General features: G+C 35.1%; 1 protein-coding gene across 1 annotated transcript; it reads right to left on the bottom strand.

Annotated features, from left to right (window-relative positions):
• Positions 1–640: 640 nt before the first annotated feature.
• Positions 641–24,241, bottom strand: LOC149832954 (calcium-dependent lipid-binding protein-like). The gene is made up of 11 exons (XM_090013345.1): positions 24,137–24,241; positions 23,051–23,152; positions 15,749–15,799; positions 15,006–15,126; positions 8,211–8,329; positions 6,916–7,014; positions 4,452–4,532; positions 4,260–4,345; positions 3,364–3,589; positions 1,144–1,308; positions 641–1,012 (listed from the first exon to the last, which is right to left on the bottom strand). The coding sequence occupies exons 1-11, from the start codon at positions 24,239–24,241 to the stop codon at positions 641–643; spliced, it is 1,527 nt and encodes a 508-aa protein (XP_089869471.1).
• Between the last annotated feature and the right edge of the window lie 1,592 nt (positions 24,242–25,833).

The following is a 25,833-nucleotide window of genomic DNA, read 5'->3' as shown; positions in this document are numbered from 1 at the left end:
TAAAAATAGGAAATTCGCACCTGCGAGAGTAAAAGAGTCAAGAAAAAATTGAGAACCTACAATATTGTCCATTCAGTGGATTTGGTAAATTGTGGAGCATTTTTGAAAACGCATTACTTTTTGTGTAACAGTACGGTCATTTTCCCAATAAATAAAGTACACTTGTAAGAAACAGTGGAAAAGAGAAGCCCAAAGATTCGGGAAATATGGAAGTGGTTTGGGAAGCAAGTTACAGTCTGTCAATCAGACATTTTCAAAGGTAATGCTGCTTATATTAAAAGGATTACTGATAAAAAGCAACAATTCACTCTGTTCATGAGACTCCAAGGAATTGAATTTGCAAGCTAGGAAGAGTCACTCTGTTGCAGAGGATCATTGATAGATTGTGATGGAAATGACGGCTGCCATTGCCACTTCTTTTCCTAATGTACATCCTTATTCTTATCTAATGGTTACTTTATGCATACTTTTAATGCGGTTATGCATACTTTGAATGCAATACACCTATACAAGCTTCACATCTCAAATAGAGAGAAAGAAGACTTGCAAGAATTACAGATGCTGTCCATTAAAACTAACTACACATGAAGCAGAAATCATGCGAGGATCATGTATTGATGCATCGAGAAAGGCACCTGGACTAACTAGCAGCACCATTCTCTTGTGTTCCAGTGCTCTTATTCACCTTTTTTGAAGAGACCCCAAACTGATTGGTGACAGCTTTGCTCATGAATTTTCCGGCCTTACCTAACCCACTACCAACCGCACCAAACCCACTTTCTACCAGTCCTACTCCAGCTCCCAAGCCACTGCCAACCACACCAACACCTGCACCAATCCCAGATCCCACCAAACCAACTCCAGAGCCGACCAATGAAGCAGCACCATCGAGAGCATCCACGGTGCTTCCAATAACACCAGCTTCCTTCAATTTCTGCCTGCCTTCCAGTATTTTCTTTTCCGCTTCCATGGCTGCTAATTGCTCATGCTTGTTGAATTGGTGATACAAGGCCTATAATGGAAACCATGATTTAAGATGCATGGGTTATAAAATCATCTTTGTTCATTTTTCTGGTGGTTACTACTAGTGATACCATATAATTTAGATGTTCTGTTAGCAGATCCAGGTTATAAGAGGCCAACCTTAATAGTAAGAGTCCCTCTATCTTTCTTATCTTTGATTTTGAGCATATCAAGTGCAGGCAACAACCTTAACTCTAGCTCTTTGGGCTTTTCAAGCTGCAAGTCAATCAATGGCAATTTCACAACACCCAATCTCTTATCCTGTGTAATGTCCTTATCGAATACCTGAAATTAAATCATTTACAAATAAGAATAATAGTTAGTCAATTAATCGTTCTTCCATCACATCATGAACACACACACACACACAATGTGCATGCATGCAGTGACTGTTTAAGCTCGGTTCACCTGAAGTACCAGGCTTCAGCTTGAACACTTGTGTTCTGGCTAAGCTTGAATAAAGCTCTACACAATAACTGGTTTATAATTTATGTAAGGGTAGTGTATGGGATCTGAACATGCCACCTCCCACTGGAATGAGTGTGCAACTAAGTTCAACCTTGGCTGAATAAAAAAACTTGAGCCTCTCACAAGAAGCTTGGCTCATTGCTCCCGCACCCCCCAAGAGAGAGAGAGAGAGAGAGAGAGAGAGAGAGATTCTGCAGCACAGATTCCAAGAAGGCTTCATTTTCTCAGGCCTAATATAGTAAAGGGAGGCAGAATCTTCGCCTGTAAGCACTTACAGTATTTGATGCTAAAATGCCAAATTCTGAATATCTCAAATCCGCGTTTTGAAAACCTTGATATCACTAACACCCACTCCCTTGACACATAGGTGTGAGTGTGAGCGTGGGTGTGGCCAGTACGACATGGCAATTTTAAGAAACATATGTTCAGGTCTCTCTCTCTCTCTCTCTCTCTCTCTCTCTCTCTCTCTATATATATATATATATATATATATATATATATAGAGAGAGAGAGAGAGAGAGAGAGAGAGAGAGAGAGAGAGAGAAAGAGGAATGAAAGCATGCTAAATGAAACATTGTCAAAAGGTTTTTCAAGTTTTTTTTTTTAATTTTGACCATACGCATGTGATCTATATGCACTTCATTGTATAGGGATCACCTCTTGGAGCATTTAATTCTGACATGGTTAGGCTTTTATGAGGTTTGAAAAATAGATGGCCTGAAATCTTCATAAATTTTTTAGGCTCCAAATATTGTTTTTTCCATCTGAAAAGCATGATCTGGGTGTCGATTCCTAGTAAATCGACAATGTGAAACACAACTATGTATATGTATATGTATATATATCTGTGTGTGTGTGCCCCATAAAATAAATTTACAATTTTACAAATAAAAAAGTAATGTTAATGTTATAGTGAGTAATATATAATTATATTTTATAACTTCTCAAAGCTTTTTTAAACTTGGACAATTTAAGACTTGGTCAAAATTGACCAAGTCCAAAACTAGACCAAAATGGTCTGGTGCTGGTTGACTGTAACTGACACTTGTTGACCTGCACCCAATTCTGTCGGGTGCCACACCTGCACCCATACTCATGTGGCACCGTGCAGCATATGCGTCGACCATTCACTGTTTGGAAGCTAGTACCAGCTGGAGTTGGCATCTCCTTGCCAACAAACAGTTCCCAAACAGCCAGAGTAAACTAAAAAGGAATTGGGCAAGGGAGATGATGAGGGTGTAAAACAATGGAGTTGCCAATCACAAAAAAAGAGAGGTTGTAGATGGATTTGGACATGGATAGATTTGGAGCTTCCAAATCCTATACCATCTGGGATTTGTCTTATCCAAACTCCCGAATGATGGTGGATGTTGGGGACTCAGTGAAACAACTCGAACTCCTGCCTACAAGCTCCCAAACAGAGACTTAAAGTCAATGTAGTCTCCAGCTTTTTGATGTTCTTTTGTAGGATTCCTTGAGTTTTCACAGTTCTTAGGTTAAGTCTTCTGCAACTACTTTTCAGTTCCATGTTACATCCAAATATGTAAGGCTAGTGTCCTTTGGTCACAGGCGGTATGAGTTATCACACTTGAGAAAGTTGGTCACAGGTTCAATTTCATGACCAACTTTCTCAAGTTTCAATGGAGGAGCATTCTCAAGCGATAATCACAATCACAACTTTGAAAGTGCTCTGATTGTGATTTGCAATCACAAGATCTTGATAAAAACAAACTTTCACAGAGTTGCAAACATGCCCATAATATAGTGAAACATTAAGTAATAGGGAGGAAGGCAAGCCTTTATGAGGAAAGGGAGTCTGACTAAAATAATCATTAAAAAAAAGAAGCTAATAAATAGGGTATATAGCAAGACCTCAAAGAAAACTGCCTGAGTTTCTCTATCTTCCACAATTAGCTGGAAAGTTTCACCCCAGATTGGATTTAAATTGTTTTCAACAACTTTGGTTTTAACCTTGAATAGGGGACGTATATGCACAACGACATAAGGATCAGAAGTCCCAATCATTTCCATGTTTTTCAGTGCATTTGCTTTCACAACAGTTACTGTAAGTTCTCCCTGTGGCCTAAGCTCCAATTCACTGCAGAACAGAGAAAACTTGCAAATCTTAACAAAGGAGAAAACAATCTTAGTCATACTCCTGTATTAAGATCAAAACTCACAAGGATACACTTGAATGCAAAACAACCACTCTAGTTCTTACATTAAGTGCTAGCAAGTAGTGTTGACCCGAATGCTACAAGTATCGTACAGTGTCAAGTTTGCAAATATCCCAATTGAATGAGTATAGCTAACATTTATCCAGAAATTACAGTGAAACAAAAGTCCCTTACCAAGCCTTGTAGCCAAAGCATCACAAGAAGCACATAGCAGAATTATGAACATCACATTCATGAAAAAGAAAAGTATATCAGTTTTAAGTTATTTAATCTCAGAACGCTGAAATAAACAATATGAACAATAAGAGAGAACTAATTTCCATTTGCTTCTCTTATCTTTAAAAATCAAGTTTAAAAATTCCTGAAAAGGTCAGCCTTAGGTCTCTTACCGGCATCCTTCTTCAGAGATCCCCATTTAAATACAGGTTCACTAAACCTTATTAGACATATTTACTTTAACATCAAAAAGATATTGTTAACTTGTGCACATGGAAATTTGAAAGATAAATAGGTTAGCTGCCTCCATTTGAGGAAAAAGAAAAAGAACAAGAATAAACATGAAAAATGGCTTCAAAATAATCCAGCAAGTACCTGGTATTCACAGAGACACCACCCATTGGCACAACAATTCTATGAGGCCATTGCAGCATATCGGCAACAATATTGTTGACAGTGTCCTACCAAAAGAGAAAACACAATACAGATACAATCATTCATGAATTATATGGTTCAAAATTCAGTGTAGAAGTAGATATAGACCAACTTAATTTCCAAGTCACATACATCAATCATGTCTGAAAGTCCTGGCACTGCAGTTAAACTACCCCCAACAGCCTTCAGTGTGTAATCAATTCTAGGATTTGGCTGCATTAAAACATAAATTATGATATTGGATTCATACTGTCAAGCATTCAAATATATCCATACAACTTAGTGGTAAATGCCTAATCTGTTAAAATATGTTGTTATTATAGTTATATATATACATGTATATATATGTACATATTGATGTAATAGGCAACACCCATCTAGGGGCATTTTGGTCATTTTACACATATAATAGGTTTTGTCCATTAGGGACAGATTTGTCTTTTTAATTTTTATTTTTGTCTTTTCCCTTTTTGTGTAAGAGATCTATAGCCAAATGACCATTGGGAGCAATCCCAATGGCTATAATTATAGTCATTGGTAGCTCTATTGGGAGCTCCCCAAGGCCTACAAACCAGAGTTACCAGTCGAGGAAGCGGGAGCGGGAAGCGATACGGGAAGTGGGAGCGGGAAGCGAGGCACTTTCAAAAATTTAGGAAGCGGGGAAGCGTGGGACCACTTAGAAGAAAATTCCGAACCGTCTCGAAAGCGACCTAGGAAGCGAACCGGAAGCGAGGGGGAAGCGTGGGGGAAGTGCGCTTCCCATTTATGGGAAGCGTGTTTCCCATAAAAGGGGGACACACTTCCCATAAAAGGGAAGCGCGCTTCCCAAAAAAGGGGGGCGCTTCCCCTCACACTTCGGAAGCGCGACGTTTCACGCTTCGGAAGCGCGACGTTTCGCGCTTCCCTTTTTGCCTAGGCGCTTCCGGTAACTCTGCTACAAACTGTATATATAGGTGTTGTTTGCCCCCTCTTTTGTTTAATGCTTTTGCTAAGCATTTGTAGAGAGTAAATATTTTATTTTTACATTGTTGTGTTCTCTTATTGGCCTCTTGTGGCCTTTGTATGCACTCTTGTGCTATTGTATTTGCTTTGGCTTTTGTATTGACCCTTAATGGACTTGTATTTGTGCTTGTGCACATTGTCTTTGTATTTCCGCTTGTTTCATTACATAAAGATGATGAAACTTGTTAAAAAGTATCCAGAAACAGCCATAAATTAGTTAGATCTTAAAAACTCCATAAGAACTGAGAAACACAATCACATATATAATAGACAACAAGAAATTCAGATCTCAAATACTTCATAAGAACTTAGAAACACAAAATATCATAAATATATAAGGCAACAACAGCAAGTTAGGATGATATTGTGCAGACCAGCTTTATTCAAAATATATCCATAAACAATTTGTGTTTTAATCACAGTTAGGGCCATGCTTGATTATCTGATGGACATCCTACGGTAGATTCCCCATGTGTGCACCCATATTAAAGTGTTGGGAGTTCTTCCTAGTAGCAGGGGTGATCCCAAGGTTTCATTGTCCAAGTAGGGGATGGCCCTCGTGGGTCTCAAACCCACCTCAAACAGTTTGAGACCCTTTACAGGTTTCATCCCTTCAAATGAAAGATATGTCTACAAATTAGGAAATACTTTAAGATTTTAAATTGTACTCCTTATCTTTGCTAAAAAGATATCCTAAGATATTATCATGTCAAATTAGGATTTACCATCTTAGAAAAACTAAAGATTGCAGAATTATGAATTACTGCTCTTTCTCGATGGCTATGTTTGAGAGAGATTGAGAGGTCATTTAGAAAAGTAAAAAAATGTGAGGTATGCATGTGTGAACATGTCATACATCCATGCAAACCAACATAGCTTTTACTTTTCATCTTTGGAAACAACCCCAAGCCATTAATAATGAAAAGCCATCAAAATGTCAACCTCATCTAAACCATTGGATTGGAATAATACAACAGTTTAGGTGAGGGAGTAGGTGCACTAGAAGGACACTATAATATGTATGTGTGTACGTGAGAGAGAGAGAGACTACAAAATGAAATGCGCAAAATGGCTTTTTCAGGGGTGGTTTCTTTCTTTTCTAAATTCCAACCATACTACATGCCTGATTTATTATTGACTGGCTTTTGGATTGTCCAATTCCGACACATGGATAGGTTTTTATAAGTTTTGAAAAATCAACAGCCCAAAATCTTTGTAAATTTTAAAGACTTGAAAAATCAATTTTTTCATTGGGAAAACATAATCCAAGTATCAATTCCTAGCAAATCAACCATGACGAACACATCTACAAGGTTAGAAATGCAAAAAAGTGCTATAAAACCCATTTCAATCCATTTTTCTTGTTCCCATCACTCTATATGTGTGTGTGTGGCAGACCTTGTTAGTTTATTAATATGTTATTGCATGCTTTGGAGTTCCTCCTTTACATTTCTCCATCATTTGGATTATGAGAAATTAACACCCTAAATTGCTTAAAAATTGTTTCATGAGTCGATTCTGCAGCATTGATGTTCTCATAAGATAGCCATTTTCAGATGAATCAGCAGAATATGGAAGACATGCTGAAACACACCTCAGAAAGAAGTGCAACAACAACTGCAGAAATGCAAGGAATCTCTTCAGCAAGTTGGAAAATGATGCGTATAACAGTGAAAACTTGAAGATCCTTCAGCTGCAATGGATCCATCAAAGTTAACAGAATCTCAGAGTATAAATTCTTGCCTAATTAAGCGTGGAGAAGTTGACATTGCAGCAAAATTCCTAAATGATGAATCACCAAATGAATTACAGGTAGCCAGGACGTACAACAATCTTATCAACATGGAGGCCCAATAATAGTGACAAATGGTATTGATATTTTGAAAATATAGTGAAAATGTGATATTTTGGTTGGCATTTTAACAGTCATGATATTTTCAAAATATTGTAATATTATCATTTATACCAAAATACCATGATTTTATCGAAATATTTACTGTTATCTTGGCTATGTAACAAGAAGAAAACAGCATTTTTTATTTTATTCTTCTTAATATTTCTCAAATTTTAGTTTATTTATTTCTGTTGATGTTTGGTGGGTGAAAATGCAAGAATAATGAAAAATTTTAATTTCTCATGAGAATTTGGCTGCCATTTTATTTTTGCCATCTTAAAATTTTGTCGCTATCGTCACAACCATAGTCACCTATATCATTCAAGGCAATTTCTCAGGAAGGGTTTTTACCGAAGAAATTATCAAAAGTTGTTTTTTCCCAGGAAAAACTTGGGAGTTTAAAAAATTGAAAAGAAATATAAATAATAAGAAAATAGATAAGAAAATAATAGTCATGCATTATTTTTCTTGCAAAAATATAAAGAAACAAGTTTTAAAAGGTTTTAAAATATAAAAGAAACAAAAAAATAGAAAATGAAAGCATAAAATATAAAAAATGAGTTTTTCCCCAACAATTATCGTGATATTATTGTGATATTTTCAGTTTTGGCGATACTTTGAAAATATTGCGATATATTTCCAATAATATCCACTGACATTGAATCACTGATATTATCGTGCCATTTTCAAAATATCAGTGATGTTGGTGACACTGGTGACAACAATATGACTGCATACCAAAAAATAGAGTTTGAAAAGACCATTGGATGATTTCATGTGTTAACTAAAAGTAAAACAATGACAACTTAAACAATAAATAGATAAAAGAAAGGAAAGGCCCTTTTCTTAAATATAGAAAAACAAGGAGTTATGTCAACAATTGAAATACAGCATTAATTCACATGATTTTCACAGTAACGACACCCTTCATGTCTATCAGTCTATGATTAGAAGCAACATGAATGACCAAATACACTCTGAAAAAGGCTGTGCACCTGAATGGGCAGTGAAGCAACTATAGCATCTACAGCAAGAACAATATTGGGATCACCACCCCATCGAAAATCTAAGTCCATTGTTATTTGACCTTTCTTAAAGGATTGAACACGAATACCTGCATCAATGAATTTAATGCAAAAGACATTGAGAGTACAACCCTTCTCACTAATGAATAATGAACAGTGGTAAGATGTGTTAAAAAGTGTATATGATTATATATAATATAATATATTTTATTATATATTATATTATATATTATATTATATATAATAATTATATTTATTTAAATTATTTTCTTTTCTTTTTGTATTTATTTCTGTATTTTAGGCTTGTCTAGTTCATATTAAACTAGACTCAAAACTAGTCAAACCATTGGCTAGTTTTAAGATAGCTGTTGGAGCTAGTTCAACGGCTACAATTAGAGCAGTTGGACTAGCTCCAACAACTCTCTTGAGTCCTCTTAAGTCCCTTTCTCTCCCTCTCTCAATGTATATAAATAGGGGTGTTCCCCCCTCTCTTTGTATCAATGCTTTTTAAGCATTTTCATGTGAATGAAATAAAAGTTTATTATTTTATCTTTATGTTATTCTTTTTATACCCTTTTGTGGGTTATGATTGTAGTGTCTTTAATAGACACCGATTACAAGCATTTGCACTTTCGTGGAAGATCCTCATTTTCTTACATGGTATAAGAGCTTGGAAGCTTCTAGATCTTGGAGAGTTTCTACCTCATTTTTCGTGCCTCTTTAGCAAAAGTTGATCCATCTCCTTGTTCGCGATTCAAGTGCCTTTTTTTGAAGAAAGGAGATGTTTTGGAGGATCGTTGGCTACTCAAATACTGTAATTGTGCTCTTGTCATTTCCTTTCTTTTTCTCTTTTTCTTTTCTCCCTTATCATCTCTTTTTCTTTTTCACCCTTGTAAAAATGGATGGCAATGATAAAGTTACCATCATACCCATCAAATTAAATGATACTAATTATGCGATGTGGGTTTCAATTATAAAGCATCACATTTGGAGAAAAGGGTTGTGGGGAATAGTAGACGGTTCCGATTCGAAACCTAAACTAATTCTCAAAAAAATTGAAAATGAGAAAGAGGTGCCTCTCATGGAAGGAGAGAAAAATAAGGCATTAACTACTTATGAGAAAAATAGAAAGAATGGAGGATAGGGCATGCCAAAATCATGTCATGGCTAATTAATAGTGTTGACATCAAGAAATACTCTAGTTTAGCCAAATTTGAGCATATGCCATCTTAGAAATATGTATTACCTTAAAGACATTGCATGTGTACAATTTACAAGATAAAGTTCGGACTTTGATTCAAAAAAATAAAAGTATTAGGGAATATTATAATGAGTTATCCGAACTTTGGGAAGAGTTGGCTCTTCTAGAGCCAAAGTGGCATTGTCCTGAAGATATCGAGCTTCGCCAAAAGCAACTCGATACAAAACATTTTTACCAATTCATAAATGGTTTGAGGCCAGAATTTGAAACAACCAAATCGACCATTTTACATAGAGGAAAAGTTTCATCTATTATTGACACTATTGAGGAGCTAACTATAGAGGAAAATAGGCTCAAGAAAAATACTCCAAACAATAAAGAAATTTTTGTTCTAGCTGTATCTTGACCTGAAAATTATATGCAAGCTTATAAACTGCCTCATTTTGGTAGGCAAAATAATGATTATGACAAAAAGAAAGTCATTTGCCACCATTGCCATGAATTGGGACATTATAGGCATCAATGTCCTAAATTAAAGAGAAGAGAAGAAAAGAAGGTGGCATCTATTGGTTCATCACAAGAATCGAAAGATCAAACCAATCAAGATGCACTCGTATCTATGGCATAATTAATGAAAATCCTTCAACCTCTTCTCAAAGGAGCATCTTCCTCAACTGAAACCTCAACCGGAGTTGTTGTCTCATCCTTCTTCGATCTCGATAACTTTCCTTAGCTTCTTGATTCTGGTGCTTCTTTTCAAATGACTCCAAATATCAATAGTTTGTCTGAATGTCTTAACAATAACTCAAATGTGTCAAATGTTTTCACAACTAATGGTACATCTCTTGAAATAAAAGGAATAAGAAATTTTGAAAATCTTCAAAAATCCAAAAAATCTTTATTTCAAAAGTTAGATATATTCTCAAACTAAATCTAAATTTTTTATTTGTCTCTCAAATATTTGATTATGGATGTAACATCTTCTTCTCTTCTCATAGTTGTTGGGTATAGGATCGCCAGTCAGGGAAGCTGATTGGGGAAGGCCATAAAGAAGGAAGACTCTATTATATGATTTTTTTAGAATTACCCAAGAATGCATTTTATTATAATGTTAGATCTATGGCACAAAAGACTTGTCCATCCTCATATGTCCAAAATTCAACACTTTCCAAGTTTAGAAAAAATTTATAATTCTAAAAGTTTTGCTTGTAAAAATTGTATTCTTGGTAAAATGAAAAAATTATCATTTTATGATAGAACTTTTATTTCATCTAGATCACTTGAGTTAATACATTCGGACGTTTGGGGTCCCGCACCAGTCATATCAAAAGGCGGATATGCATATTATGTTAATTTTTTTTGACTTCTTTAAGCATACTTATCTACTTAAGCATAAATCTGAGGTCTTTTCGCATTTTCAAATATTTCACAAAATAGTTAAAAACAAATTTCAAAATGATATTTTCATTTTTTGCACAGATTCAGGGAGAATTTATGTCAAAAGAATTTAAAAACTATCATAATTTACATGACATCACACATCAAAGATCTTGTACACACACCACAACAAAATGGTTTAGCTGAACGAAAGCATCAACACATTATGAAAAACACTAGGACTTTATTAATAGCAAATCAAATTCCAAAAGAGTTTTGGGCAAAAGCATTCCTAACTGCTACATATCTCACTAACCAAATGTCATCTTCTTTGAAAAATATAACTCCAATTGAAAAACTTATCAAATTATCTTCTGATTACTCTAGATTGAGAGTTTTTGGATGCAAATGCTTTGTTTTCACAAACAAAATGATAAACTTTTCCCCTGTGTCATTCCTTGTGCCTTCTTAGGTTATACAGATAATAAAAAAGGCTATAGGTTTTTTATTTTTAAAATAAAAATTTGTATGTATCAAAAAATGTATCATTCTTGGAAAAGGAAAGTTTTTTTATTTTGAAAAGACCAAGGAAGTAACCTAATATTCCTTTTTGATAGATTTGACTCTGAAATCTGATGGATGTGACTATGAATTAGGCGATGGACAAGGTATTGTTTATTATGGACATAATGTTGCTAAAGAAGAACAAACTCATAGGGACACCAATTTACAATACTCAAGACGTAGAGAATCCAATCTTCTATGTACATTGGAAAAATATTTCAAAGCATAAACCAGAAGGTCTTCCAAAATTTCTAAACCTCCCAAAAAAATTGTGTCGTACGAATCCTTCTCACCCACATATAAGGCATTTATTACATTAATACACTCATATGTAGAACCTTAAACCTATACTCAAGCCAAAAACCATACAGAGTGGGCAGAAGCCATGAAGGCAGAATTAAAAGCATTAGAATGGGCTAGCATTTGGACTATTCAAGATATTCCACAAGGAAAGAAACATACAGGTTGTAGGTGGGTTTATAAAGTTAAAACCAAGAGTCATGGAACTCTTGAAAGGTATAAAGTCAGATTAGTGGTCAAGGGGCATTCACAAGAGTATAGCATCGATTACGAAGAAACTTTTGCTTCAGTTGCCCGGATGACCACCATCAGGACACTAATAGCCTTAGCCTCTATTAGAAAATAACTCATATTTCAAATGGATGTCAAAAATATTTTTCTCAATAGATACCTACTATGTCACAGGGATTCGGCTAGCAGGGTGCCGCACCCGCGTCGACGCGACTCGACGCGGGTGCGGTACCGGGTGCGGTCAAATGATCCTGGGTGCGTTGACCGCACCCAGGATCATTTAAGTCCAATTTTTTTTTAAAAAAATTTGCCCTATCACCTATGCTGCGATTTTTTTTAAAAAAAAAAAACTGTTGATAGCAGCTGTCTGTCAGCTGTGACAGCAGCTGTCAGTTGCTATTCTTTTTTTAAAAAAGCTGTCAGCTGGCTTACAGCAGCTGGATTCTTTTTTTAAAAAAGCAGCTCTGTCAGCTGGCTGACAGCAGCAGACAGCTGCTTTTAAAAAAAAAATAGATTCGTAAGGGAGGGGAATCCCGATCCCATATATATATATATATATATATATATATATATATATATATATATATATATATATATATATATATATATATATATATATATATATATATATATATATATTGACATTTTTGCCCCTGCCGCACCCCCGCACCCGGGTTTTTTGGAAGTGCCGAATCCCCGCACCCGCACCCGCACCCATGTGACATAGGATACCTAGTTGAAGAATTCTATATAGAAGCACCACCTAGTATTAGTATTCCTAAGGGTAAAGCTCTTCATTTAGAAAAGACTCTTTATACTCTTAAACAGGCACCAAAAGCCTGATATGACAGATTTAGTCATGTTATGTTTAATATTGGATTTAGAACTTGTTTGACTGACACTGCTTTGTTTATTAAGATTTCTGATGTAGGGATTATTCTTCTTCTTTATGTGGAATAACATGATCATCATCGGAGGCGACAAACAAGGAGTTGAAAATATTAAAAGCTTATTAAAAATCATTTTAAAATAACTGATTTAGGTTTATTGAGATATTTCTTAGGAATTGAAGTTGCTTATTCCCCTCGAGGTTATTTATTATCTCAATTTAAATTTGTTTTTGATATTGTTTCCAAATCTAGAATTACAGGTGATAAGAAAGTGAATACTCCAGAAGTTGTCAACATCAAAATGATATTTTCACGATAAAGAACCTCTTGATGATTCACTCCTTACAGACAGCTTATTGGAGCACTTTCTTATCTTTCTAATACATATTACACACGTTGTACACACAGCTAGTCAGTTTTAGCACGCTCCCACTTTTGTTCACATGGAAATAGTTTTGCGTATTATTAAATACATCAAGTCTTGTCTTTCACGAGGCCTCTTCTTATTTGCTTCATTGTCATTAGATTTAATTGCTTATACTGATGTTGACTAAGGAGGTGATCCCAATAACAAGTACTCAACCATTGGCTTTTGTGTTTTCTTAGGTGAATCTTTGATTCGCAAAAAGAAACAGAAAGTCTTTTTTTTTTGTCCTCCGAAGCTGAGTACCGAGCTATGGCCACCACAACAATGGAGGTAGTTTGGCTCAGAAGGCTGCTGGCTGACATAGGAGCTGAAGTGACACAAGCTTCACGCATGTGTTGTGACAACAAGAGTGTGATCTATATTGCTAGCAACTGAACTTTTCATGAATGCACCAAACATATTGAAATGGATTGTCACTATGTCAAAGAGAAGTATCTACATGAAACTATTGATCTCTCGTTATTACATCAAAATACCAATTAGTAGATTTCTTCACCAAAACTCTCGTTGCTCTTAGATTTCATTTTCTCTTAAACAAACTTTCGCTCATTGTACCATAAGTTTGACGAAGAATGTTAAAAAGTGTATATCATTATATATAATATAATATATTTTATTTTATATAATAATTATATTTATTTATTTTTCTTCTTTTCTTTTATTTATGTATTTTAGGCTTGTCTAGTTCATATTGAACTAGACTCAAAACTAGTCAATCCTTTGACTAGTTTTGAGATAGTCGTTGGAGCTAGTCCAACAACTACAATTAGAGTCGTTAGACTAGCTCCAACGACTCTCGTGAGTCCTCTTAAGTCCCTTTCTCTCTCTCTCTCAATGTATATAAATAGAGGTGTTCCCCCCTCTCTTTGTATCAATGCTTCTTAAGCATTTTCATGTGAATGAAATAAAAGTTTATTATTTTATCTTTGTGTTATTCTTTTTATACCCTTTTGTGGGTTATGATTGTAGTGTCTTTAATAGACACTGATTACAAGCATTTGCACTTTCGTGGAAGAACCTCATTTCCTTACAAGATGATACACATGCTAGACCATATTCTTGACATATTTGTACTATTTGCTGTATCTTTAATTTTCCCTATTATCCTTGAGAAGAAATAACATTTCACAGATTATATTAATGAATATGATTGTTTGTGCATCATTCATTCAATGAAAATCAGTTCCCAAAGAATACTGAGAAGAACTTCCAGTTTGACATTAACAAATAAATCTCTTAAGTGTCACATTAAATCATTAACTTCAATGTTTTCCAGTTTGACTTTCCCCATTGAACTTTTTGTGAAAACTCTAGATACCCCAGTTTTTGTAACTTAGGTACGAGAATGGACAGGAACATACTCTAATATAGAGTGCCAGTTGTTTCTGTGAATTTCTTAGCAGCATTCATGGCAATGTCTATATTAACTTCCTATGATGAGCAGTATTTCAAATGCTAAAAAGATTAAACTAGTATAATTTCATCCTCAAATAATATTAATAATCTACAATCTAAAAATCATACAGGAAATGCTAAGGAAAAAAATTGAAAGGGCCACACCAAGTGTGGTCCCATATTGCTGGGTGCTGGGGAGGGGTGGACTGGAGACAGACACAACTTTCTGCCTTTTACAAGAAGCGGCTGTGCCGGAACTCGAACCTTTGATCTCTCAATGGCAGCCCAAGCACTTTAGCACTTTACAAGCAATAGCCCTCAAAGGGGAAAAAGAAAAAGATTATTATATGTAAAATCAATGGAAAAAAGGTAACCATAACCTTCAATTTTGGGAGGAACATTCCCAAGGAAAAGCTTGCTAAACTTTAATGATGATATCCCAGGAGGCCGGTATTCTTCCAATGTGGGTTCAACGGATTCTTTAATCACCAAACTTGCGGCCTGAAACAAAGTGGCCAGTTACATGAGAGAGAGAGAGAGAGAGAGAGAGAGAGATTATAACATGTTTCTATAACATAAGCAAAACTGCGTCAGAATCATTGGTTTCACAATGGTCAGTCTAAAATCTAAATTTAAGCAGCCAGTACATGTTGCAAGTGATGACATACAAATTTGTAGTTCTTTGTAATTTACTCAAACAGAAATGAAAATTTTAAGATTATGATATCAAGATAATTTAATAAATGTCAAAATCCTGTTTCTGATTAAAAGATCATCTCATATTCAGCAACCAGTTATAACATAAAGAAAACAATTCACCGAACTAGTTGATGCTGATCCATCTGACATTAGTGACATAATTTCTTTAGCCAGTAATTCAAAGAACCGTGTTAACCAGCAATAGAAATTTAGTAAGGAATAATACAAAAAAACTTAATTTGATAGTTGCATATTGGCAACAGTTCACAAGATGCTAGGACAATATATTAAACTGCATAAAAGCTACTGATGGCACAATCATCAACTATGCAAGATTAACATCATAATATGAGAGGATCTTTCAGTGAAAAAACCACACAAAACAATCTATAGGCATCACTACAAAGACATTTTCACCACTTACTTCAGCAACAAAAGGCCACAATTTGCTGATTTGCTTGTTTAGCCACTTTACCTGCAGTTTCTCCCAAAAAAACCCACACATCAGGCTTGTAGCACCAATAGGCAGGAAATTACAACATCAAAGTTCTATGAAAATGAGAATGAATCACGCAATATTTGCATTTAAATCTGATCTAAAGCATAGTCACAAATATCGGTATCGGCTATATCTCGGCGAGGTTATTTCTCGTGATATTATCGGTTTGGTGATAAATCTTGGAAAAATGTCGGGGCATAAAAAAATAAGAATATATATAATAACAAAAATAAGTAAGAAAATATCATGTTCAGATAATAAAATACATATATACTAAAAAAATACAAAATAAAGAAGAAAAACACCTTTAAGATATAGAAAATAAGTAAAAACAGTAAAAATATTTGATAATATCACAATATTATCAAATTGGCGATATTTTACCTATAATATCGTTTGATGAATATAACTTGATAATACCGTGATATTTTCAAACTATTGCCGTTATCTAAAGAATGGAATGAACAATGAAAATTGTATACATCTATTAAATCTATCATGATATAGTGTAAAGCAATTATAAATGGAAATTATCATCATATTTTCAAAATATTGGCAACTTAAAAAAAATCATGATATTATCACTTTATATTCAAAACTTTACAATGTTTATAGTTTCTATTGTTTCTATTTTCCACAGTTTTATTTTGATTTTTATAAATATTTCCATATTTTCTTATTTCAAAAATTTTCCATCTTCTATTTTCATTTTTTGGGAAAATACTAAAAACTACTCTTTTCTTAGTTTTTTGCACAACTTTATATTTTCACTTTTTTAAATGTAAATTTTTTCCCAGATTTTATCGAAATTTAGCAATAGCCAAAGATTTTGACTTACCAAGATAGTGATGAGAGCAATATATGTGACTAAGCCACACACACACACACACACACACACACACACACACATATACGCACACACATACAGAGTAGAGGGGTAGATGCCTACTCCAATCTGTGCCTACCGCCAGCCTACCAGGCTTCTGAATTTTTTTTTACATGTTTTTCTCAAGTATGACTGTACAAATGTGTTCTACATGCTTGATTTTATAGGAATGGACTCTTGGATTGCCCGGTTACAACATGTGGGTAGGTTTTTATAAGGTCTGAAAATTGACAGTTTACAATTTTCATAAATATTCAAACTGAAAAATTCACATTTTTCATAAAAAAACACGATCCAAGTGTGTTTTCTAGCAAATCGACCATGCCGAATGCATCTGCAGGGTCAGATTTGCGAAAAACATCCCAAAAACCACTGTTTTCTTGTGGTAGGCTCCTATCTTTGGTAGGCACCTACTCCCCACTCCATATGTGTGTGTGTGTGTGTTTTTTTTTTGGGGGGGGGGGGCTGGAATTGGCTACCCTCTTGGTTTAAAACCCCTAGTTGAGATTCATACATGGAGACTTTTTTGACCAAATCTGACCCCCTGGATGTGTTTGACATGGTCAAAATAGCAGGAATTGATCTTTAAATCATACTTTTTCAATGTAAAAATAAGATTTTTTGAGTGTTGAAAATTCAGTACATTGTAGGCTGTTGTTTTTACAACCCACAGAAAATCCGGCATAAACGTTTAGAAAACACAATACAAGGGATGGTTTCTAGTAAAGCAACCGTCTAGATCACATCTGGGGGGTCAGATGTGCCAAAAAAGAAAATTTAAAAGGTTTTCACTATGAGGGTTTGGAATCCACGAGTGTAGCAAACATTTTCCCATATATATATATATATATATATATATATATATATATATATATATATATATATATATACAACAACAACAACAACAACAACTACGCCTTCATCCCAAAACAATTGGGGTCAGCGATATGAACCAAAAAAGAAATTCATTTTGGGTCTTCCACATGAATCCTTTTCCTCCAATCATTTCTATCCAACGCCATGTCCTCGGTGAGGTTCAAAGCATTCATATCCTTTCCTATCATCTCCATCCAAGTCTTCCTAGGCCTACCCCGACCTCTTTTAACTAATATATTTTCCCATTTCTCCAACCTTCTAACTGGAGCATCATTAGGCCTTCGCCGAATATGTCCAAACCACCGTAAACGATTCTCTCGCATCTTATTTTCAATTGGTGCAACACCTACCTTCTTACGTATCTCTTCGTTCTGAATCTTATCTTTTATTGTATTTCCACACATCCATCTAAGCATCCGCATCTCAGCTACACTCATTTTTTGAATATGATGTCTCTTGGCAGCCCAACATTCCGTACCATATAGTAAAGCGGGTCTAATAGTCGTCCTATAAAACTTTCCCTTCAACCGCAATGGCATTCTACGATCGCACAGCACTCCAGTAGCACTTTTCCATTTTATCCACCCAACCTTTATCCTATGATTTACATCTCCATCAATTTCTCCATACTTTTGAATGATGGATCCCAAATATTTGAAATAATCATTCACCGGTATATCTTGCTCACCAAGCTTCACTACACTCCCATCACTACTTCGTTGCTTACTAAACCGACATTCCATATATTCAGTCTTACTCTTACTCAACTTAAAACCTCTAGCTTCCAATGTCTGTCTCCATAATTCTAACTTAGCATTAACCCCAGTTCTAGACTCATCAATCAAAACAATATCATCAGCAAACAACATACACCACGGTACATTTTCTTGGATTGATCTCGTAAGCTCATCCATCACTATCGCAAATAGGAAAGGGCTTAAAGCAGATCCTTGATGTAACCCAACCGTTATCGGAAAATTGGTTGTCACCCCTCCACAAGTGCGGACATTGGTTACTACTCCTTCATACATATCTTTAATTATACTAATGTACTTGAGAGAAACACCTTTCTTCATCATTGTCCACCAGAGAACGTCCCTAGGTACTCTATCGTATGCCTTCTCTAAATCAATAAAAACCATATGCAAATCTTTGTTCCTCTTTCTATATCTTTCAATAAGTTGTCTAAGAAGATGTATAGCTTCCATAGTTGATCTTCCAGGCATAAAACCAAATTGATTCTCCGATATCATGACAACCTTCCTCAACCTAGACTCAATCACCCTCTCCCAAAGTTTCATAGTATGACTCATGAGTTTTATACCACGATAGTTTGTGCAATCTTGTATATCACCCTTATTCTTATATAAAGGCACCAAAGTACTCTTCCTCCACTCATTAGGCATCTTATTTGTTCGCCAAATCAAGTTAAAAAGATTTGTCAACCATTCTAAACCTTTCTCTCCCAAGCATTTCCAAGCCTCGATAGGTATACCATCTGGGCCAACTGCCCTTCTTGATTTCATTTTCTTCAAAGCCTCTGCAATTTCTTTCTTTTGAATCTTGCGCATGAAGTCACGATTTATCTCATGAAAAGGAATGGAGAAGTCTCCAAGATCTTGAGCATGACTATCATTAAATAGCTTATCAAAATAATCTTTCCATCTTTCCTTAATCTCCTCATCTTTGACTAAAACCCTTTGCGTTTCATCTTTGATACATCTAACCATACCCAAATCCTTCGATTTCCTATCTCTCATCTTTGCAAGCCTATAAATATCCTTCTCGCCTTCTTTGGTATCCAACTTGTCATAAACCTCCTTATATACCTTAGCCCTCGCGTTTCGAACAACTTTTTTAGCTTCCTTCTTTGCTATCATATACTTCTCCAAATTCTCATTATCACGACTCTTACTTAGAGTTCTATAACACTCTCTTTTAACCTTAATAGCTAATTTGACATCCTCGTTCCACCATGATGTATCCTTACCTAGTGGTGCACCGCCTTTAGACTCACCCAATACCTCCTTAGCTACTTTTCTCATACCACCCGCTATCTTATTCCACATTGATTCTGAATCCTCCTCGAGACACCAATCAACTTCCTTAACTACCTGCTCTACAAACATTCCTTGTTTAGCTCCTTTCAGTGCCCACCACTTAATTCTAGGATCTATCCTATGTCTATCCCTTTTGCGGCATTGTCTAATTCTAAGATCTAAAATTAAGACTCTATGTTGTGTAGCTACACTTTCTCCTGGTATAACCTTACAATCGATGCAACAACCCCTATCTCTCTTTCTAAGTAGGAAAAAATCTATTTGACTCGTATTAACCCCACTTTTAAATGTTACTAGGTGAGACTCCCTCTTCCTAAACCAAGTGTTTGCTAAGATCATATCATAGGACAAACAAAAATCTAAAATCCTTTCTCCACTTTCATTTCTTTCTCCTATACCATAGCCTCCATGGATATTCTCAAATCCATCCCTACTAATGCCTACATGTCCATTAAGGTCACCGCCGATGAAAAGCTTTTCTCCATAAGATGTCTCTTGTACTACTCCATCTAAATCTTCCCAAAATTGATGCTTAATGGAATCATCTAAACCTACTTGAGGTGCATAAACACTAATAATATTAATAATATCCGTACCTAATACTAATTTAATAAGTAAAATTCTATCACCCTTCCTACGGACCTCAACTACATTATCTATAAACTGACGACTCATAACAATCCCTACTCCATTCCTATTCCTATTTATTCCTGTATACCAAATCTTATATCCCCAAGGTTCTATCACTTTAGCTTTCTCACCTACCCATTTGGTCTCTTGAAGACATAAAATATCAATCTTTCTCCTACACATAACATCTACTAACTCTACCAACTTACCAGTTAAAGACCCTATGTTCCAAGTGGCTAACCTAATTTTATGGTCTTGGACTAACTTCTTTACCCCCACCCGTCCAACAAAGTGAGGGAACCCTTGCCTATTTGACACCACACCCGGGCGCCGGTGTGACGCGTCGCTTCTGGGCGACGACCTAGCAACCCTTGCACATTTATCACTGCCTCCGGGCCTAGAGAGTACAGCGCGTCGCTCAGTAGGGAACGCCCCAACGAAATTCTCATATTGGTTCATTTTCATAGGATATGACAAAGTTTTTATGCTGGCTGTCACAGGCCTACCGCAACCCTCCTCCTTTATCCGGGCTTGGGACCGGCAGTGTATAACTACACAGGCGGAGTTATATATATATATATATATATATATATATATATATATATATATATATAAAGAATGGTATATCAAAGACAAGTTCTCGATGCATCAGAAACAGCATAGGTCTCATCTCATGTAACACCACCACAATGTAATAGTGACTACTACACCCCATTGGCAGCCTTAATAATAGTAACAAAAGCATCAAACGAGATTTAAGTGGCCACATTTTTCTCAGGGATTATTCCAAATGTCTTACTTTTATTGAACTTTTATCAGGAAAATATTCACCAAATAGACCATTTTTAAAACATGAAAATAATAAAAATAAACAGTTTTCTAGTTCCAATAAATTGCTCATAAAAAGGACATAACATGATAAAATTGCAATACTTTCATTCTAACAACAAAAATACAATTGTTTCAATAAATAGAGATTTCATTGTAGTTTTTTGTCAATTGGCAAGATAACACATTTTCTTTTCTTATTCCTCAAAATTCTCACAATAATTGTAATCATGGTTCTAAATTTATAATAGAGTTCTGTCTCCATTTGAAAAAAAAAGAGTCGGCTTTGCTTAAAATAATATACAAAGGAAGCAAGTAGATTGTCGGAATTCAAATATGATAAACATACCGAAGATGGAAAAGTAAGGACCCAAAAACTCAGATATTACGTGGGCATAATTTGAAAGAGCCCCTCAAAGGTTGTCTTAACTCATTTAAGAAGCTAAACATTGAAAAGAGTGACTGCTAATGTATTAAGCAATGTAAAGTTTGATAATAATAGAAGTAATTGAGAACCAAAGCAAGCAGAAGGTGAAACGCTTGTTTCTCATGCTAAAAAAACTTGGCACTAATAATCTTTCTCAATGCTATTTGTAACCATAGTCACAAATACCAGTATCTGCTATATCTCGGCAGGGCTATTTCTTGCGATATTATCGGTTTGGTGATAAATCTCGGAAAAATCTCAAGAAAAATCTTGGGGCATACAAAAATAATAAATATATATAATAACAAAAATAAGCAAGAAAATATCATGTTTAGATAATAAAATACATATATACTAAAAGAAATAAATAAAAAATACAAAATAAAGAGGAAAAACACCTTTAACATGTAGAAAATATGTAAAAACAGTAACAATAGTTGATAATATCGCGATATTATCACGAGAATATTGCGATATTCTCATGATAATATCACGATATTTTCAAAATATCATGATATTTTACCTATAATATCGTTTCATGAATATAATGCGATAATATCTCAATATTTTCAAAATATCGCTGATATCTGTGACTATGGTTGTAACCGTCCATAGCAAATCCACTAATATCAGTCAAGAGCTTCCAATTTCCAACACTTTGTGGATACTTGATACAAGTAGTACTTTTTCAATTTTTTTCTAACTTCTAACATTTTTCTAAAAACTTTTCACAACTCCACATAGTAAAACCAAGACTGTCGTGAAAAATAGAAATATTTGGCTAACACTTGTCTCCCAGGCTAAAAAAATTTGGTCCATTGAATAGATGAGCACTATAAATTATGTTCATGGATTTGCCTTCTTGCTACTTACAGAATCTCAGAAACAGAGCAAACTATGACAAGAAGAGCCATGTGTAGAGCAGCATAACCTACCCAATGAAATGGTAGTTTGCTTATGCAGTTTATATGAGTTCCAATGTAAAAAATGACAACATAGATTATGCTAAAGCTAATTGCATATATATTATGAGATCAACCATGACTCATCACATACAATCTATGCTTTCCTTCAGTATGAGCTTATGGAACAAGTGAACAATCACCCACACAAGGATAAATTAGAAATGCATAGAATAGCCTAATTTAACATCCTACATAAAGGGCCATTCATCTTAACCAAACCCCAAGAACAATCCAAATATAAATATAAAATTATAAAGGAAGCGCCATATAATAAAGTTTCAATAGTTAACTATGCAAACTGCATAATTCTCTTGGTGTAAATATCTAATTGAAACTTAAACAGGGAGAGCATCACAGGGAAAACATAATGAACTTAGCACAAAGTTTTTTAACTTCATTGATCAGTGTGGCCTTTTTTTCCATCGGTCAGGTTAGTTAATGTCTCATAAACATGCATATTGCAGCAAATACCAGATAAATTATAAATAAGGTCAAACATTACACCAGAAAGAAAATGGAAAAAACAATGTATGCAGTTATGAAAAGATACCTGACCTGTTCAAATGCTGGAAAAGATATCCAATCTGGAAATTTGTCACCACAAATCTTCTTTAAATCATCTCTGCTTAGAGATCCTAAAAGCTTTAGATCAACTGCCTGTCACAAGGAAAATTTTCTTATGCACATTTGGCCTAATGAAATAGAAATTGGGAGCTTTAAAATGCACATATATATATATATATATATATATATATATATATATATATATATATATATATATATATATATATATATATACATTTTTTTGAGAAAAAATAAAAAGTAAATGTTATTGAAGAAAGAGGAAAAGAAACAGAAGAGAGACAGGCTGACAAATGAAAACCCTATGATAACAAATTATGGTATGAACGTTAGTTATGTAGTTGGTGATGAGATTTTTTCTAACAGAATGAACACAAACAATGCAGCAAATCTATACTCTCATGGTAATGGAGACGGTATTATATATAATACAAGTGCATTTATTATTTAGCAGAATATCATAGCATATTGCATCAGATACATACATATTCAACATGGATGCATGGATTCCATATAAAATTTCTAACATGATACAAATCTAGCACAAGAACAGGAGCAAGAATGGAATGTCATGGTAATGGTGATCATGATACATATAACTTTACAACAAAAGTTTATAAAGTTTTGTAGGTAGAACAACAAAACAGCCCTGCGTTTCAAATCTTTTTATGTGTCGAATTTGGTCAGTATTCCTATCACCTAACAATTTGAACTAAAGCATACCTCCGTTTTAATTCCCAACAAAACACTTTTACGATCTCCCACAGAATCCATCGATGACGCCACACCCAAAATACTATTCCATTGAGTAAAAACACACAACACAGGAATCCCCAACACAAAATTCTCTACAACTCAAGGTGATCGCGAATCAGGATGCAACCAAAGGAAAACAAAAGAAAAAAGATGAGAAAAGACAACGAATAGTAATATACCCACCAAGCACTAAATGGAGATCGAAATTGCTTCCCAACGAAAACCCAAAAGAACGAAGCAAGAATGAGAATAATATGATAAAGGAGATCGTAACTCGTAGAGGAAAACAAAGATGAGGAGTACCTTGGTAACGCGTTTGTCGCTGCGGTACCTCATCATTTTCTTCCAACCGGCCATCAACGCGATTCCGGTCATCATTCCGATCAGAATGCCGGAAATCAACCCCATTTCCGGCCCTCCGTAGCGGTTCCCGACCGTGAAGCGAGAGGAGAACGCAGCCTTCCTAAAATCTCTCTCTCTCTCTCTCTCTCTCTGAAACACGCAGAAAACGTCTTCTGGGTGGCACCAAGAATCCCCCAAAACAGAAAGAAAACCAAACAATCCTTCCTCGGGCAGTCAGAACGTTTCTCCTTCTCTTTCTCCTCCGTTCTTCGAGAGGCCAGATTCAAAAAAACCGCTACCGCTCACGTCATCACTCAACTATCTTCTCTTCTTTTTCTTCCTTTTCTCAGTTTCTCCAGGAATTTCCTGACTTTTCACAATTTAGAATATCATGACTTCTATCATTAACTCGTGTTGAGTATAAAAATCAAGTCATGACTTCGTCGTGACAAACCGTTTAAAACGGCAAAATTTTGAGTTCTTGACAACTAGAATACCGTGAGAAATTGAAAAAATTTCATATTTCTTGCATTTTTTAGCAAAATATGAGCAACAATAAATGAATTAATATATTGTTTTTTATGAAGAAATAAAATAAAAAATAAAAAATAAAATCACACGTTTTTCACACGAAAAAAGTAGCCGGTAAAAACGTAAATGTTGCCATAAAAAATGTGATGTTTATGTTTTAATGAATTTAACATGTATTTTGAAAATCTCACAAGAAATTACAACTTCAAACAACAACTCAATTTCTCCGGTTTTTTCCATAATTTAAAAAAAAAACATCAGGAATATTTGTCACACACAGTGGGCATGATTACTGATTACCTCCTTTATAATTCTTGACACTTTTCTTTCCCTCATTTCCTATTTTATGAATACTAGTAATGTGCAGGGGTGCCATTAGGGGTATCAACGGTTCCGGATCAAAAGGTTCGATTAATACATGAAATCGGGTATAGTTTGTGAAATTTTATATCGGACTTGGACCCGACCTGAGTTCTAATTAAGACCTACAATTTCTCAATATAAAAATAATAAAAAATATGTTTTTACCAGGTATGGTCCGGGTCTGATTCATGTAGTTTTTATTGGGTCTGGGTATGGTTTTTCTTATAGTAGACCTGATAGACCCGGGTCCAAACCTGATGCCATACCCAAAAATCTGGTTCAAGTCTGGTTATCGGGTGTTATTATATAATATAATATAATATAATATAATAAGCCTGGCTCGATTGGAGCCACTGGCCTAATGGGCGAGCCATGGACCAGGGTTTTCAAAATGGATTGGCTCGAACAGGGCTTTTGGCCCGGCCCATTCCATTAGTGGGTCGGGGCGGCCCGTTGCCCACCCCTAGCCATGATATACCGAACGTTAAGTTGGGATCCACCAAAGCTGATCCTCCAATCGGATTCAATTTTTTATCGAACCTGACTGATTGGGTTCTGTTCAGTTGAATATTTCAACGCAAACCTGAACAATTGGCATCCTTACCCATACAGGTCTATGGGTTTCAAGAATACCCAAACTCAAACCAGTTCTGATTCATCCTGATTAGTCTGTGTAATCAAACCCGTTTGGTCCTGATTCATATGAGTCAAACCCATTCACTAGTACAGGTCTGTGGCTTTCATTAATACCCAAACCTGGAACC

Source organism: Nuphar pumila, chromosome 7, assembly GCF_984573655.1.
Source record: "Nuphar pumila chromosome 7, dmNupPumi1.hap1.1, whole genome shotgun sequence".
In the NCBI taxonomy this organism is placed as follows: Eukaryota; Viridiplantae; Streptophyta; class Magnoliopsida; order Nymphaeales; family Nymphaeaceae; genus Nuphar; species Nuphar pumila.
The sequence above is the reverse complement of the archived record's forward strand: the minus strand, read 5'-3'. Positions and strand labels throughout refer to the sequence as shown.

Excerpts from the sequence above, each read along its gene's own strand:
- LOC149832954 (XM_090013345.1), bottom strand. The coding sequence starts at position 24,241 with ATGGGGTTGATTTCCGGCATTCTGATCGGAATGATGACCGGAATCGCG. Across the intron at positions 1,309-3,363 it reads CTCAGGCAGTTTTCTTTGAG|GTATTCGATAAGGACATTAC; the intron begins GTCTTGCTATAT and ends ATTTAATTTCAG. Across the intron at positions 1,013-1,143 it reads GAGGGACTCTTACTATTAAG|GCCTTGTATCACCAATTCAA; the intron begins GTTGGCCTCTTA and ends TTTCCATTATAG.